This window comes from Cyprinodon variegatus, unplaced genomic scaffold (assembly GCF_000732505.1).
Source record: "Cyprinodon variegatus isolate N-32 unplaced genomic scaffold, C_variegatus-1.0 Scaffold167, whole genome shotgun sequence".
Lineage (NCBI taxonomy): Eukaryota > Metazoa > Chordata > Actinopteri > Cyprinodontiformes > Cyprinodontidae > Cyprinodon > Cyprinodon variegatus.
In genome coordinates, this window is record NW_015150620.1 from 742,127 (window position 1) to 759,360 (window position 17,234).

A 17,234-nucleotide genomic window follows, 5' to 3' on the forward strand; every position below is an offset into this window, starting at 1 on the left:
CGTCTCTGTTAAACACTTTAAAAAACTCTGAAAATGGAATACGAAAGGTGGATTCTTGATTCTCGACGTCACCAGGTTTAATTCATCCCATTACTCTGCCACACTTCTTGTTACGTTAGTTGATGGGTTTAATAATTCGTTTTTTCTGGTAGATATATATATATTTTTTGTTTAAACTAGTGTCAAAATCAGATTAATTTAAAATGCAAAAAGCTTTCAAACGATAATTTTAATGTAAGACATCTGAGTAAGGTTAAAGCATCCAAAGTGGGAATGCAGAAGACTAGTAACTGAAGTAAGTTCTGTTTGTCCTTACAGAAGATGCTGGAAGACTGATAGTACAGAATATTTTCTAAGAGAGAAAGTCTGAATAGGACACCTTCGTTTGCCCTGGCATCCGTCATCTCTGTATAGTGACAAGTATACCTGTGAAGGTCTATTTGGCACAGGGGGAAGAAATTGACAATAAAACAGATGTGTCTAGCTTTTAGACAAACAAAAATTATCAAACTAACATCAAATCAACGTCAAATGTAAAATAACTGCCAAACTAATTTTTTCCACAAAATTCTAATAATTACACAATATATTGCAAATCTTTTTTGACGTTTGAAAACTACTGTTTAAACTACCTTAAAATATGCTATGCTGAACAAATAAATTCTATTTTAATTTTTTTAATAGGATTCGATTATGTTAATCGTACATTTGTTTCTCTGTATGTATCTAGACAAAGCAGCACTATGTCCCATGTGGAAAAAAAACAGAACAAAATATCTCACTGCTTACTAATGGATTTCATAGTGGACAGTCATGACCTTTTTAGCTGATACTGTGTGGAAAATGCTAAAAGAGTATCCAAGCAACCAGGTGCGAGCTTATGTTTATCATGCCTTTTTTATTTTTATCTGTGAGCTTTTCTGAGTGACCTCACAGTGTACCCATCTGTCTCTGTTACAGCGTCTTTACAGTACAGCATGACATTTTTTTAACTTTCAAAATCTCAAAAGATCTAAGACAGAAAAATAAAATGCTAAAATGTTCTGTAATTATGACAGAAGCAAAGTTGAATCAAGGAAATAAGCTTTCTCATCTTTGCTTTCTTTTACTTCTGTTTTTCAGGTCTATCAAACACAGAATCTGTCCTGGCTTCACTTTCCACTCCCTCAAAACGCTCATATGAATCTGGTATGCTTTAATCTCTGTTACTTGTTTTTACCACTTGTTTGTCATTCCCACTTACACAGCTAATCTCAAGACTATTGACTAGATCCAGAGGGGATTTGTTTTATTCCTTGAAGTAATATAAGTAGGAGGGACACGTTGAAGGTTGCCAGGGTGGGCAGAGACCTAAACATATTTCAAAGAGCAATACATGGAATTTACAATTTAGAAAGATACAATAGGACATGAACTACTGAGGCTCTCAGAAGCTTGTACCACACTGGTAAAACATCATTTAAAAATCCTTGTGCTTAATAAATCATGTTGAAACATTTCCACTTGTTATATACTGAATATCCTGTCAAAATAAACAGATCAGAGGAAAAATCAAAAAGCTGATAGCTAGCTCAAACATTAAAGCAGTCCACATAATGGAAAAGATGTGACGAAGCTAGACAGTTTTGACCCTTACACAAAACTAAAGGATCTGGATAGGAAAATATCAACTGGCCGATAACATTACTACAGGAAATGCAAGAATATCTAAAAAGTGCTGGCTTTTAGCTAAATGCATTCTCCAAATTTCTAGACTACAACTGGTAGTGTTCTCCGGTCTGATTATACTAAGCTTGAACTTTAGGACTAGACCACAGTTCCATAACATCTATTTGAAACAAAAACAAAACAGATCATCAAAACAACACAATATATGCAATACATATAAATGTACTCTTTTCAGACTATATTGTCCCAAAATATAAAAAAAATTCTATTTAAAAAAAAAAAAATCTGTCCTAAAATCTGTGTGTTTTTTATGCAGGCCAGTTGGTTATACGTCAGCTTGTACACCTAAATCTGGCCCATCATTTATCAACGGTCATCTGTCAATCAAATGGATGGACGTCTGTGTCTTCGGCAGGCATAAAATTAACAGACCTGGCAGTTTGCGAGGCAAGGGCTCAAACATATACGGCTATAAGCCTTCTACACCAAACCAAGCTTCTGCCGCCCTGGCAGTAGCCGAAAGTAGAAAACAATCATCGTCAGCTTTGAAGGAAAGCACTGCCTTCTAAGACAGACTGGGGTCTACCATTTAATAAGGTGACAAAAAAAAAGGCTCAGCTTATTTTTATTCTTTTGATTAAGATCAGAGGGCAGAGGAGGACAAATGGAACATCTTATAAAATTAATTTATAATTTTATAAGACGGTTGTTGTTGATACAAATTCAAAAGTAGTGTAGCTTAATATGGCTAACTGACCAAGCTAAAAAAGGCTAACCTGTTAGCTACTAAAAACAGCTAGCCACAGTGCTACCCAGCTCTCCCCCATTATATCATGGTCCAACAGTTACTTTGTTCACCAGAAACAGATTTTTTTTAGTTTGTTATCGTTAAGGTAAAACTTAATCGTTCATTAGACACGCTAACGCTACAGAAGCTCCCGATTCAGCACGTGGATGCTGCGTGATGTTATTGTTGTCTGGGTAACCACTGTGTTTTACATTATGTGGCGACCTTCAGCCAATCGTGTAGCGTAATAACACTGGCATGCGCAAGACCAGAGCAGATCTGGTACCTACACTGCATCAAAGATCCCTTCCCCTTGATACAACACCAATCACAGTCACTTAATTCACTCGTGTAAAGTCAGGCACCACTCGAGAGAATTCGGAAATGCAACAGTTGGAACAGCAGATTCCCTACGACTTTACCAGCAGTTAAAGGGTTTCTGCTGTATTTGCCACGTCTGGCTGTAAACCTTCTTGGGTCCCAGAAGGCTAACAATGAATTATATTTTTCAGCACCACACATTCCAAGCATACATTCATATCAAGAAAAGCATGACTTCTCATGAGGAAAACAAATAATTTGTAATGACTGAGCTATAGTCCAAAGCTAAATTAACAGAAAATTCAATAGGAAAGTGTTATGGGCAGAAAATCACAATCTGATAGATGTGAACTGTAGAAAGCCAGAATGAGCACCTGTTGCTGTGAGAAATTCTCTAAAGGAAAATTAGTTCTGAAACTGAATCAAAAGTGGCTTTTTAAATTTCTATCTCAAGAGCCTGCTTAGATATGCAACCACCCCACAATATTTTTCTTATTTTGTAAACTTTGAGAGCCACTTTAAGTTATATAGAAACCGTATGAAATGATTTAAGATGGCTGTAGATAATATGCTGATCTCTATTCTGAAGTCATATGAGGATCGGCGTTAAACACACATTCCCAAGTAGCAACCTTTAAATGTAAGGTCAAAATCTAAATCCACATCCTTTGGCTCTGTTTTCTGCGCATTTTTCATAAGGTGTTACCTATAATCATAATACGGTAATAATGCCTATATAATCCAAATTAAATCTGTAGAGACAGAAATACTTTGGTTTCATATCAAATTTGAATTGGTCTGTTTTAACCTATATAGATTATCAACAGCAATATAGGATGAAGGAAAAAAAAAACTCAGGTAGAAAGGAAACCATTTTTCACAGCTTGAAACTGCACATGTCCAGACTCTCACACACCCGCATATATGGAGGATCGATGAGCCAGGCTAGTTGAATGGGGAGGGGGATGTCTGACTGTACTGCATGGCCTAGTTCTCAGAGATTTATTGAGTGCTGATCTGCATTTTGGCAGGGCCAGGGAAAAAGTCTGCTGGATTGATGAGAAAAGCTGAGTTGAAATTCTAGCCAACCAGCGGAAGCTTGCTACAGGCGCCTACTGTCCCTCTTGTCGGGCATGTAATCTAAAACAGGAGACCTATTAATCTTGCTTTCTCTCTCCTTCTTGTTTGACACCAAACCAGGTTTTGCCCTCTCCCAGTAGTGACTACTTGTGGAATAATCTTCATACCATTTTACTTGAATAGCCTAAAAAAATGTTTTTTTGCCAGAAAACATCAATTTTTACACTTTAACATTTTCCACTCAAAATCTTTGATACAGAACTGAAATCTTTTATAAGTTTGACCAAGATGTCATCAGTTTTTTTTCTCTTATCTTGTGTTTTTTATATGTGCACATTTCCCTTTGTCTTAAGCCTCAGAGTCAGAAAGTGACTCCTCACCAGAGAAGCGGGCAAGAGTGGCAGAGGTTCCAGAGGGTGAGGAGTGTTCATCGTCGTCGTCATCATCATTATCATCTTCGCCATTTTCTTCTCGCAGCGGCTCTAAACAGCGGAGCCGCAAACGTTGCCATCGCTGCCAAACTAAACTGGAGCTGGTACAGCAGGAACTGGGCTCCTGTCGCTGTGGTATGATGACATTATTAGTTACATGACCTGTATAGATTTATTCATGCTTAATGGAATGATTCAGACATTTATCAAGTATGCATATTGCATACAGGATCAGTATGAAAACATTTATTTTGTTAAATATGTTTAACATACTGAAACTGGAGTTGGACTTTTGTCAGAATAAGAAGTTATTTAGAAATGAGGCAAAGAGGAATCAGGATAAAAGTTATCTAGTAATATTAAAAACGTCTCTTTACTGTTGCATTAAATCAATTTCCCCTAGACAAACCTGCCACCATAAGCTGATGTATTGTTTTGAGGAAAAACAAAACTGTCTTGTACGAAATGTACACTTAGCAGATGGATACTGAATTGCATACCATGCGGACAAAAACTTTTCACAGTCGAATTTCAGTCGTTTTCTTGACATGTTCTAACAAACCTTTAACACATGTCTACGGGAGGAGCTTTCATAACAAACTAATCAACCAATCAGAAGTGGAGTTTAGGTAACGATGAACAATAATAAATGGATTCTTATCAGTAATCATCTTCTTTATAGATGTTTTTCTTTTCCAATGCTTCAGAAAAATTGCCTGTCTTCATTATAACTATTTCAAAGCGACTGAAATGAAAGGGTAACATTTCCTGTTCAACACATTGACAGTCGGTATTAAAAAACCCCAGGTCATCATGGATACTGTGATGACTTTCTAGATTTCTAAATTAAAGGTATTGTGGAGGATTTTTGGGAAAAAAAACAGCCCTCTCCAAAAAAAAATAAAAATAAATGCACGTGCAAGACCATGCACAAGCCCATTTCTCCTTGTGCACGCCCTGTTTAAAATGTGCTCCTCTCATAGCTCATACAAGCCAACTTTATCCACATACAGTAGGGACTATATAGTGGAATTTCTAGCAAACACACCGATGATCACTGCTTTTTTCTCCCAGTTGGTCGACGTAACTCCTCCTGCGCCATCTTTATTAGTTGCCGCTGTCAGGTAGCTACAGCCTATGGCAAATCCCAGAATGCCATGGCAAATCCCAGAATGATTTGCGAGGAGAGCTCTCTGGGCAAAGCATTCTGGGATACATCTGCCTCTATTGTGGCCTTTCTTTTCTTCTCATACACTTTGTATACAATTTTTTATTTATTTTTTTTTTCACAATCCTCGGCCATTTTCAAAGAACCGCTGTGAGAAAGGTGAGCTTCAATGACTGAAACCGTAGCTCACCACACATATACGCCTGAAAGTACGCATGCACAGAAAGACAGCCTTTCGTAAACATATCATCAGAATGATTGAAGATTAAGAGGACCGCTTATTTAGATGATCCACCCGGAAATAAAAGATTGTCCTCTATACATTTAATTAGTAAGATTATAAATAATTTTTTTTTTTTAGCTATTAAGTTTCTAAGCATAATTTAAAAATCTCTGGATGGCAATGTACATCAATACGACTTTACCTAAAGTCAGCTAAACATTTCTTGAAGAGTGATCTGGACAAAAGGAGCTCATGCAGGTAAGGTCAGTCTAAGGTTCAGAGGTCAATTACAGCTGTAAACAACCTTTGCAGTGAGTATTATATGCCTTGAAAAATGATTAGCATTATCTGGTTCAAAGTTTTAATTACATTTTAGGAAAAAAAAAATGCAGAAGATGGAATCAGCTTTTGCCTTGTCGTTTGGTTTTGTGCTTTTGTTTGCCCACGGGGACAATTGCAGAAAGCTTGAATTTTTCTTATTGCTTATAAAACATAGGCCAATTACCACAACCCCTAATGCAGTTAAAGCCAATACTTGGCTTCCTAATTAACTTGTTTGCATACAAATTAAAGTACTTAAAACGTCAAAGCCCCTTGCTCTTAAAAGGCTGATCTCCTTTAATAAATGCAATAATGTTTAAATTGGAAATGGACATGTCCTCCTTTTTTTCATTACTTTTTTACACCCATCATTGTTGAATGCATTGGCAATAAATCTCTAGTAATCTAATGCTTACTATGAACATTTGGCTTTTGCAAACAAAGAGGGAAAATTGTGGCAGTTATAGTAACTTAGAATGTTGCAGTCATTTGAGATAATTTAGCTAATGGTCCTGATAATGTGCTACTGTGTGTAAGTTAAGAAGGTCTAAAGATGAGTTAAAAGTGCAAATGCTTTTCAGATTGTAAATGTGGGTGGGGGGGTACTTCTCCTGCAAAGAAAGTGATCCAGTGTTGCCTCACTCAGCAGGCATCTGCTCGCTGCAGCTTGCCTCTAATATTAATCTTTCTAAGTATTGGTGTGACACAAGGGAAAGGCTTTGGTATTTAACTCTAATTAACTCATTCGTTTTGACATTAGAGGCTAAAAAGCCAAGGAACATAATCATCTGGATTATGTTGCTCCCAGAATATCTGACGCACGATTACAAAAGTACCAGGTCCACAAGCAGCAACTTAAGTAAATCGAGATTGCTGTGGTGAAACTTTTTCTTTTTTTTGGGTTCATGCTCTTTAAGTTTTTATAGAAAACAAAATCCTTCATTAGGTTTTGATATTTAAATAAGACTAGATGAATATGCATACATCTCCATAATAAAAAAAAAATCTGAAATTATTGTATTTTGATTGATTTATTTCCGTTGAAACATATACAGATTTATCAGATACAAAGATGTAGTTCAATTCTTTCTTTCTCTTCAATATCTAATGACCTAAAAACTTAAACAATTTAACCAATCATGTTTAACTCAGAAATACTATTTTTTATGTCAATTTCTACAAAATACTTCAGACTATTGAATTGTCATTTACACCCTTCACAAGTCAGGAAAGCCATAAACGCAAAGTGTTGAACTGGTCCGCTGTTTAATCACCAACATATCCAAGCCTGTTGGCAGAAAGTACAATGGAAGACAATAAGCGTACTTATTACGCTTATTATTTTTTTATGTTTAGTTTTAAGTTCAATATCTAATGCAGTCTATTCGTAGGATATGTGTCACTTGTTAACACGTCACAACAAAATACAAGTAGGAAATTAAGCCTCATTGTTTATCGCTCTGCAAGACATATGGTTAATTTCTGCAGTTTTGGGCTTGGTTTTAATTGCTTTGCAATCAGATGTCAAACTGGACCTTTAATTACCTTTTATCGAATGCCAGCAGTGAATGCCAGTACATGTGCTAAAAAGATTGATGCAGAGAGCCAACAGTTTCAGATTCTTGTTTATTGCTAATTCTGGGAGAATATGCATTTCTTTCTGTTTAATAAAGTCAGAATAGGAAACAGCAAGTAAGCAAAAGGTATCGCCTTTTTGTAGCATTTCTTACTTGAGGTAGAAATGTGTATTTGATGTTGAATATAGTAAATGAAAAGATCGTCCCTTTCTCTTCTCAATGACCCCTCTTTTACTGTGCAGGCTTCATCTTCTGCATGCTCCATCGTCTTCCTGAGCAACACGACTGCCTCTTTGACCACCAGGGGCGTGGACGTCAGGAGGCTGTGCTTAAGATGGTAAAGCTGGACCGTAAAGTGGGCCGCTCATTCCAGCGCATCGGGGAGGAGTGTTCTTGAGCAACCATTTGCTCTTTTGGAGCCTCGGCTTTCAGACAGTGTCTCAGCGTTAACATGGATATGGGTTTTCTCCTATAATTCTTCAGGGTTTTTCACAAGTTTTTACTTTTTGGAAAGCATTGCTCTATTTTATAATTGGCTCTTTCATCAAATTCTCCCCTTAATCTTATTTAACTCCAGCTTCTCTTGGTCTGATAGAATCCCTTATACTAAGATACCTATTGGAAATGGAAAAACGTTGAACATTTTAGAGAAAAGATTATGCACTCTTGACCATAAATCTATGAATGGTGTGTAAGTATATAAATGGATGTCAAAATTAAACAGTTATGTTTGTTTTGGAAACTAGCCTGTTCTCTTTACCTCAGAAAAAAAGAATGATCAGCAGGAGAAAGGGGGAAAGTTCTCCTTCTTGCACACTATGGCTTTGGCGCTGTTTCTAGGTTCTGCTCTTTACCTCAAAATCCAGACCAGAGCTTCTTTGTACCTGTGTCAAGTATTGACTTTGCGAGGCAAACTAGATTGCCAAGCTCTGTTCGAGTCCCATCTAACCTGCACTGGCCAGCCAGCTCCTATAACCCTAAACCTTTCAGAAAGATAAACTGCTTTTAATCACCCACCTCAGGATATCCAAAACTCTCCCTACCCTCACCCTCCCACCAGCTTTCTTTTTTCCCTCGCTCTACAGAACACCAGTTCGTCATTTTTTTTTTTTCCAGATTGTCTGAAACTGAAGGTGCTTCTGCCACAGTGGACTATAAAAACAAAAAAAGTGGGGGTCCATAATCAGGACCTACAGACTGTGTCGGATGTGAACACATGGGGACAGAAAACTCCTTGTTCTTGGATTATGTAGACTTAACTTCGATGTTTGGAATGGGCTATAGTTTTTTTTTTTTTTTTGTTCAATTTGCTTATCCATTTCTTCTTCAAAACCATGTTCTTTAATCAACAAGTATAAGGCTTTTGTGTGCTTGGTGTATACATTAAACGACTAGATTTAAGGACATAAGAGACTGTGCTAATGAGAAATCTCTGGACCTGAAAAATTTGCATAACGAAGACTTTGGAGTGACGACTGAAGCTGCATTAAACAACCGAGGGAGTTGTGTTGGACTGCGTTGTTTATTCAGGTCCTGCACTTCATGTTTAGCCGATCACTGCTGGTTAGTTGCTATACCAGCAGACAAAAGCAAGATATGTTTGACTTTCTCTCTAACTAATATGTTATTATTGCTCTCTATAAGTTTTTATTTTCATTTAGCAAGATGATCAACTTACCCCAATATGCCGCCTTTTCCTGTATCATTTGTTTTTTTTCCTCCTCTTTCCTCCTCCTTGGTTTGTTACAACTGAGGGAACATAACTACAGTGTGCAAAGTGAAATAACATTTGGCTGTAGTTGCCTTTGAATTATTTTCTTGGTGGACAGTGGAAAGGTAAAAAACAAACAAACAAAATAAGGAAATAAATGCAACTTGTGTATCTTAAAGGAACCCTGTTTAACTTCTTTTAGTTTTGGGACTTAAGCTTTTGGTTGTGATGTGCTTACAATTTAGGGGAAAATCTGTTCAAGACACACACACACACACACACACATATATATATATATATATATATATATATATATGTGAAATGTTTCTTTTATTTTTCTGCTTCCAGTTTCCTGTTATGTTACCAATTAAAAATAAACTGGGCTAGACAAAAATGGTAATCTTGTGTACTTGCTTCCAAAAATTCACTGTGTTCTTAACTACTGAACGTGAAACATTTGCTGTACCGTTTATTTAGAACGACTGGAAGATGAGCCAGTTGAGTCTTGCTGCGTTGAACTTGCTCCCTTGAGTGTTCTAATATTCTGATAGTTTTTATAGAGATATAAACGTCTGTTTACTGCTCACACAGGGCTGCTATAAAGCTACTCTAATTCACTTAACATCTTTTTGCTAGCGTGTATGTGTGGAAATCCAGGAAACCTAAAAGGGACATTTAACTGAAGTTGCTTATGTTTACTGCGCTGAGCTTCTGAGGTGTGCTGCACTGATTAATGTTAAGGGGAAAAAAAAAAAAAAAAACTTTTGTTGTGATCAAAACTTTCCAAAATGTTAAAGTTGTTAAAAATTGTACACATATCTTTTAAGCATTTCAAGCCTGATCTGGTGTGCTATGGTTCTTTCTCCTGCAACATAACCTAAATGAACTTGAGTGTCAAGGTTGCAAATTGATTCTTAATTCCTATTCATGATATCAAGTCAAACTGTAAAGTATAAAGCAGTCCAAGTTTCTCAAACTACCACAAACACATTTAGTTTGGAAAATTAAGAACGGGACACTCTCCTCCCAAACATTTACCCTTTTTTCTGGTAAACAGAATGTTTGGAATCAACAAGATGATTTTTAGCAAATGAGAAATGGCTGGTTTTTATTTTTCTGATTTTTGCCGTTACCCTTCTATGAATGTTTTTTTTTCCCCTAGTGTTTTTTTTTTTTTTTTTTTGTAGAAATGTGATCGCTGAGGTAAGTGAGATCTACATGGTTTATTTGGGATTCTAGTTTCTTCTGTGCCCTCTTTGCTGACATGCTGTAAATTTGATCAGCGACTCATGGGAGACAGCACCATTGTTTCATGCATGAAGCTTTGAAACCCCTTCCATAGTAATAAACGACAACAGCCTTTTCTAAATTGCTCTTGAATTTTTTTTGGTTTGGGATGGGGATGGGTTGCGTCATGAAAACTTTCGGCCAAATGAATATTCTCAAGCAGGTCCTGTTTTTTTTTATGTAATCAAAATTCAGGGATTGCAAGTACTTTATCCCCATTGGTGGCTTTGCCATCAGAGGTAAGTACAGTTCCCAAAAATTGTATCCAAGAGTGGTACTACTTTAATATGTTTGTACTCAAAAGTAAAAAGGAGTCATCCAAGAAATTACTCAAGTAAAATACAAAAATTTTCTGCAAAAAGGGCTGCTTCAGAACTGAGTAACAGTTGGATAATAACATCAGATTTAAAGTTTAGAAATGATGCTGGTTAACAGGCTTGATGTGCAAGTTCTGACATTTTAAAGACTCAAAGGCCTAAAAAATAGAATAAATTAATGAATATACAATTAATACATAAGAAATACTTGTACCTTTTTCGTTTTCTAACATAAAACTTAAAAAAAAAAATCTGTAACATGACAACTTGTATGTATGTTAAGGGTAACAAACTTCCACTGCTAGTATCTACTGTTTACTGTTTATATGATCTTGGAATAGTTCATATTACAGAGGATAAAGTAGTCTGAGATTTTACTCAAGTAGGAATAGTAAAAGTAAGAAGTACGGCACAGTAAACCTCCTAAAAGTACTTTTTTTTTCAAATTGTTACTCAAGTAAATGTAACTGAGTAAATGTAACTAATTACTACCCGCCTATGTCATAGCCTTTTCGTTTTGTTAAATATTAAATTAATTTTTGCTGTTTTCTTTGACTGACAGGCAAGTTTTTTTCAAATTCTATTAAACATTTTAATGTGACAAGAATAGAAAAGAAATGTACATGGAGGAAATTTTTACATTCACCTACATTGAAAGAGCAAGACTTAAGGCCCCCCATTAGTATTTTCAACACTTTGCTATAAGCATACAGCTACTTTTCAAACATTTACTAGAAAGCAGTTTTATTTGTAATTTAATCTGCCCTCAGGCTTTGCAAAGTCCTCCCTTTGCCTTGGTGGTTTGCCGCCTTTCCTCCTCTTTGTTTTTAATAGTGTCTTTATTAAATTCTGACACCCTGACTGAAGGACGGTGCCAGGACAGGGTGGCAAGAAGGAGCCTGAGATCTGTATTTGCACAAGGCTGCCTGGTGTTAGAGAGGGATTTGAGGGATAAGATGCTGTGGCCGGTGGTTTGTAATCTTCTTAGGGCTCGACAAACAAGAAAGCCAGCTATTCTGTCAGCCTTGATTGGCTTCGATCAGCTATAAACACTGTCTGTACATTGAACATTGCCTTACTAAATGCTTTGTCTACGGGTCCTCTCTGTGCCTCTCATTATTAAACTAAAATCCCTCTCTCTCATCCCCAGACACACTGGCGCCAGTTTTATTTGACAGAAGTGGCAAAATCACAGATTTTATTTTCTTGTAAACTCAGAGTAGGAAAATAAACAATGATCTCATGTATACTGTAAAAGCAGTCAGGTAACAGTATTAAAAGTGAGCAATAGATTATTTTTACTGTCTGATGTAACAGGATTTTTTCCAGTCAGAGCTTGTCTTGTACAGTGTTGTGATAAGTTCTCTTATTAAATCTCATGAGCACTCAGCTCTATGAAAGCTTGTCTGTAATTACATCGTCCCCATTATAACCTCTTAAAGCAAAGCAAATTTGATAAGCTCATAAATGACACAGATATGGAAAACTGCTGTCAGATTTGGATAATGCAGCATAAGTATTTTATGGATGTGATGTATTATGAAGCTACGATGAACGGCTAATTGCTGAATTTGTTCTGCAACTCTGTAAAAATACTTAAGAGTTGGCTGTTGTTGTAATGGGATCAGGTAAAAATAGCATGTTAATGTAAAGCCATTGAAACGCTGCTTTATTCTGTGATTATTGACCTGTAATTCTGGGTTGGATGGTCCTCTGAGCGTGTCACATTCTTTCTTAAGTTACACAGATACTATCCTGTAACAGGTCTCCATGCGTGTCTCCACTGTGTGTACCTGCCTCAGCTTCCTCACACAGCTCAAATGTTTGGTTTAATTGTCAGTTTAAGGCTGTGATGAAACCACCCCCATCTTTATCCCAAGAGATTATAAACAGCAACAATTCAGCAGGGCATATTTTTAAAAAAAAATGAATAAGTATATTTTATTGCATTCATTCTCAGCAGCCTAACCAATTTAACTAAAATCAGAACATAGTATATAATAGCTATAATGTTTTGTTTTGAAGCCTTTTTTTATGAGATTTTCTTTGCAGCTGATTAAAACATAACATTTAGGATTTAAATATTTAATAAGTGAGCAAAAAAAAACCTTTTTTGACTGAAATAGCCAGTTGCTAAATATTTAAATTCTTACTAAAAGTATGTTTTTTTTAAGTTATTTTTAATTTGCAAAACTTCACCTATGGAATTTATTCTAATTTACTGATTATGACTTTGTGTTGTGGAATGGGATAGTTTTGGTAATGCTGAAAAATTGCAATGCAAACAAAATTGCAACATTGCTGTCAGACAATTTAAATTAATTTAAAAAAAGCTAGTTGTCTGTGTTTACATTATAAATCAGGTTTTTCCTGTTTTTCTTCTAAAATGAAGAACATCCAATCGTCCATCTTGAATGATTTTCCTCTTTGAGGCTGAAATGATCATCCACTGGATATGTCATTAAACATCTGACATTGAAATTCAGATTTGGGGGGTGGGGGGGGTTTATTTTTTTCTTGTTTAGACAACATCATTTAAAACCTTAATTGTATTTATACAGGGCATTTTTCTCCTTAAAATAGCTAGATATATAAACTTATATTAAACCAACATTTTAGATATTTCCATGGGAAGTTTATCTCTTAAATACAATACAATTCAGCAAAACATGTTGTCTTAAAAGGTCTTCTGATATTTAAACAAAATGTCTACCACATTTAGTGTGGTTAAAAAATAACTTTCAAAAAGTTAGATTTTTAATTTAAAACTTATCTGATTTTAGCTATTAAGTTATTAACTAATCTCAAATTAAGAGAACTATACCTGAATAAAGACTCTGCTATCTAAATGTATTCCAGCTACTTATATGGATAAAAACCTGCTCTGATGGGTTACAGGTAACCCAAGATGCCTCCTATAACCACCTAGTGATGTAGTTTCAGTTTTGATTGATGTAAAACACACCGTTAAGCCATGACACTTTTGGATACAAGTAATAATACTGTTTTAGAGTTTCCTGGTCAAAGTTTGGAGGTAGCAGATTGGGGTGATGGCAAGTAGCATATATTCAAAGTACTTTTTGAAACATGCAAAAATCTACAGTAATTATTGAAAAAGGTATAATTTTTAAAAGGTTGTTTTAAATGAAATGCTAATACAAACTGTGTGTATATATATATATATATATATATATATATATATATATATATATATATATATATATATATATATATATATAATGGACTGGCAACCTGTCCAGGGTGTACCACGCCTCTTAGTTTTTTTTAACTTAAAGGTTGGATTAGATCATGAAAAGTCAAACTTTACCAGGTTTATAATTACGTTCTCCTTCAGTTGTAATTTGCTATGACCCTTAAAAATACAGACCTGACTTTATTGCTGTAATCAGTGTTGCTCTGCTTTTGTAGAGATGGCTGACAATGCTGCTTTTTATCCCAATCTACTTTTAATGTACAGTATGATGCATTTCTAGCACACTGTATAATGGGAAAAAATCGCTGGGAAAAGGTTATTCATGATGGTTGACTCACTATAGTGCTTTATACAGTAAATGAGTGGGCAGCTCATGCATAGCTCTTGTCTTGATAAAGTTATGCAAACAACTAAATGCCTGTACTGTAGATGCTAAAGAGCCATAAATGTTCCATAAGTAATGGTCAGGGAAGGGAAATTAAACTTCCATTAGGTTTGCAGACACACAGCTGCAAATCAATAATATAGCTTCAAGTATGTGGGATGTGTAGCTACTGAAAGGCTTAAGGGTAAGAACAAGCTACATGTGTAAAGAAAAATGGGCTATGATTCAGCAAGAGACTATGATTTTGATGTTTAAAATATATTTGCTGCACCAGTAAAAAAAAAAGCATATAAATTATTTAGAATAAATTTTGTATGTTAAAATTAGGATGATTATGAGTCAGCAATCTAGGAAAATCTACCACCCTGAATTTCTTTGAGCTAGTTGATGAGTTGGAATATTTAAAGAGTAAAAAAGGGCAAGAACACTGGTGGGCTGTGCTTTCTGATTGCCCTCGCATTTTAATATTCTTTGAGAGTAACTCTAGATCAAGAGAAATATAAGCCGTAATCCTCCTTCATACCATAGCTAATGACTCCAGTATTATCCATTACCATTTCAACCACCAAAAACTGACAGTATTCTGCAGGGGATTCAACTAGGCCTGGGCTGACATTTGGTCAGGTTTAAGAGAAAATTAGCTGCAACGATGGAAGACCCACTCCCAATATAGCCATTACTGTTTGATTGACTTTTTTTTTTTCCTTATGACCTTTAAGGAACAAGCTGACTGCACATTTCTCCCCAGCTGCTGGCAGAATCCAACAGAACAGGGTTAGGAGTGACAGAGTCTAGATTTAATGAAAGTGGAGTATTTGTATCGAACCTAGAACCTGTGATAGACGATAAGCAGGAGGAGGAAATCTGTGCCTTATCAGGTCCACTTAAACTATATATTTTTTATTTAAATAGTATATGTGCAAGAGAATTATACTGAATTAATTCATATTAAAATAAACTTTACAATTTCCTCTAACAGTTGTGACTCAGTTCTTAAAGTTCTAGCATCTTGTATTAACAAATAGCTGCCTTGGTTTTCACTGGGACAGGAAGTGGTGGTGTATCATACAGGTATTTGTGCAAAATTTTTCCTGCAAAGTACCTTTTGTTTTAGCACAAAAGCACTAAATAAAGAGCTCTTTAAACCATGTTTACTTTACTCTCATATGCAGAACCAAAGTCCTGAAAAAGGCTCACAAAATTAAATCAAATAAGCTATACCAGCTATTAGCAATGTCTGCCATTTGGAAAAAAGATCTTTCTCACTTTGAAGTGAATACAGAGAAAGAATTCTTTATATCAATGCTTTTAATTATAGATCATATCTGTTACCTGTGAATATTCATATTTTTGTCAGCTTTCTTTTGCTACTGCTCATAGTTTGCTGAGATGCTTGAAGTATCTTTGTAAAAGGAAAGTATAAGTCATAAAAAGATAGACGCTCAAATTCTAACATGCACAGTTGTTTTAAGTTGACGGAGTGGCAAGCAACAAGTTGATCACCCTTTAGTCTAACCAGAGATTCAAGCCTAACTATGTAATTAACTTTGTGGGTTTCATAGAAAACATACTTTTTTGTATTTTATTTGTTTTCACTTTTATTTTATTTTATTTTTTTCATTTTATCTCTCAAGGGTAAAGAGTTGTGAGCAGAACCTAGCAACAGAATATATTTCTATATTAGTGGATGCTTTTTCATTTTATTTCCAAATATGTTTCATCTAATGTCACAGCGGTCTCTTTTTTCATGAAGGCGTTATTGCTTGCTGTGGCCCTCTGAAAAGCAAAAATTATTTTTAAACATGTGGGCTTGACCAATATTTCACATTTCTGTTTGTTTGGTATTCCTTTTTTTTTTTTTTTTTAGCTCTCAGAACGTTCAAACATCTCTGTCGTCTTGCCAATATGAAAAGAAAAAACAGCCTTTTGGAAATTGCAATTCTAATGCATATTTAAAATATGAGAAATTCTGTTAACTCTCTGAATATTATGATCTTATATATATATATATATATATGTAACCGGATCCTTTCTGCGTTGTGCTGGTTTATGAAGTGATCAGGCCGTGACACAGTTTATCTATAACAGGACAGTTTCCTGATTTATTGTTCCTGACGAGAACAACATACAAAAACAACTGTGTTAATGGCTGCCCGCTCCAAGTCCTACACAAAACAGAAGTAAATAACAAAAATTAACTTCATAGATCTATAAATAAACTGGATATATTCAGATGAAAAATAATTGGCACACACCTCTCCCGCAGGAGGGGCTTATACTCTTACAGTAGCAGCACAGTTAAAACAATGACATTTTCTAGAGGTTTTTCAGTCAGGTTAGTAACAATACAAATAAACAAATAAAAACATTTTGTGTATTTATAACAAAAGAGAAATACAACCACGATACATTAACCCCCCTAGAATTACACAAAATGAAAAAGCAGGGTAAAGACACTCAGTACCACTACAAAATAGTTTTGTTTATTTTTCACAACAGTAGCTACGTTTACATGGACACAACTAATCGGATTGAAGGCCTGATCAGATCAAAAATGTTTCATGTAAACGTGTCAGACTGAAGATTCTAATCCGATTCGGTCCGATCGGATCTAAATTTAATTCCGAAAGAGAGAGGTGGTTTTTGCCGATCGCCATTCCGATTGGCGTCCATGTAAACACCCATTCGGATCTCAAGAGTAAAATAATCTTCACTGCGCATGTGTGCGACGCTCTCCCACGCCG

The 17,234-nt window shown here is 35.5% G+C and overlaps 2 protein-coding genes across 2 annotated transcripts in view; both read left to right on the plus strand.

The window, feature by feature from the left end:
• The window catches only part of LOC107086943 (AN1-type zinc finger protein 3-like), an 18,681-nt gene extending 9,783 nt beyond the window's left edge, over positions 1 to 8,898 (plus strand). Inside the window, exons 4-6 of the mRNA XM_015378236.1 lie at positions 1,123 to 1,188; positions 4,210 to 4,422; positions 7,819 to 8,898. Of these exons, the coding sequence (XP_015233722.1) occupies positions 1,123 to 1,188; positions 4,210 to 4,422; positions 7,819 to 7,973 (434 nt within the window). The 3' untranslated portion in view covers positions 7,974 to 8,898. The remainder of the gene's footprint in view (positions 1 to 1,122; positions 1,189 to 4,209; positions 4,423 to 7,818) is intronic.
• LOC107086935 (fructose-2,6-bisphosphatase TIGAR B-like) overlaps positions 8,395 to 17,234 on the plus strand; it is a 9,914-nt gene continuing 1,074 nt past the window's right edge. The window contains exon 1 of the mRNA XM_015378227.1: positions 8,395 to 8,469. Coding sequence (XP_015233713.1) covers positions 8,395 to 8,469 — 75 coding nt within the window. The remainder of the gene's footprint in view (positions 8,470 to 17,234) is intronic.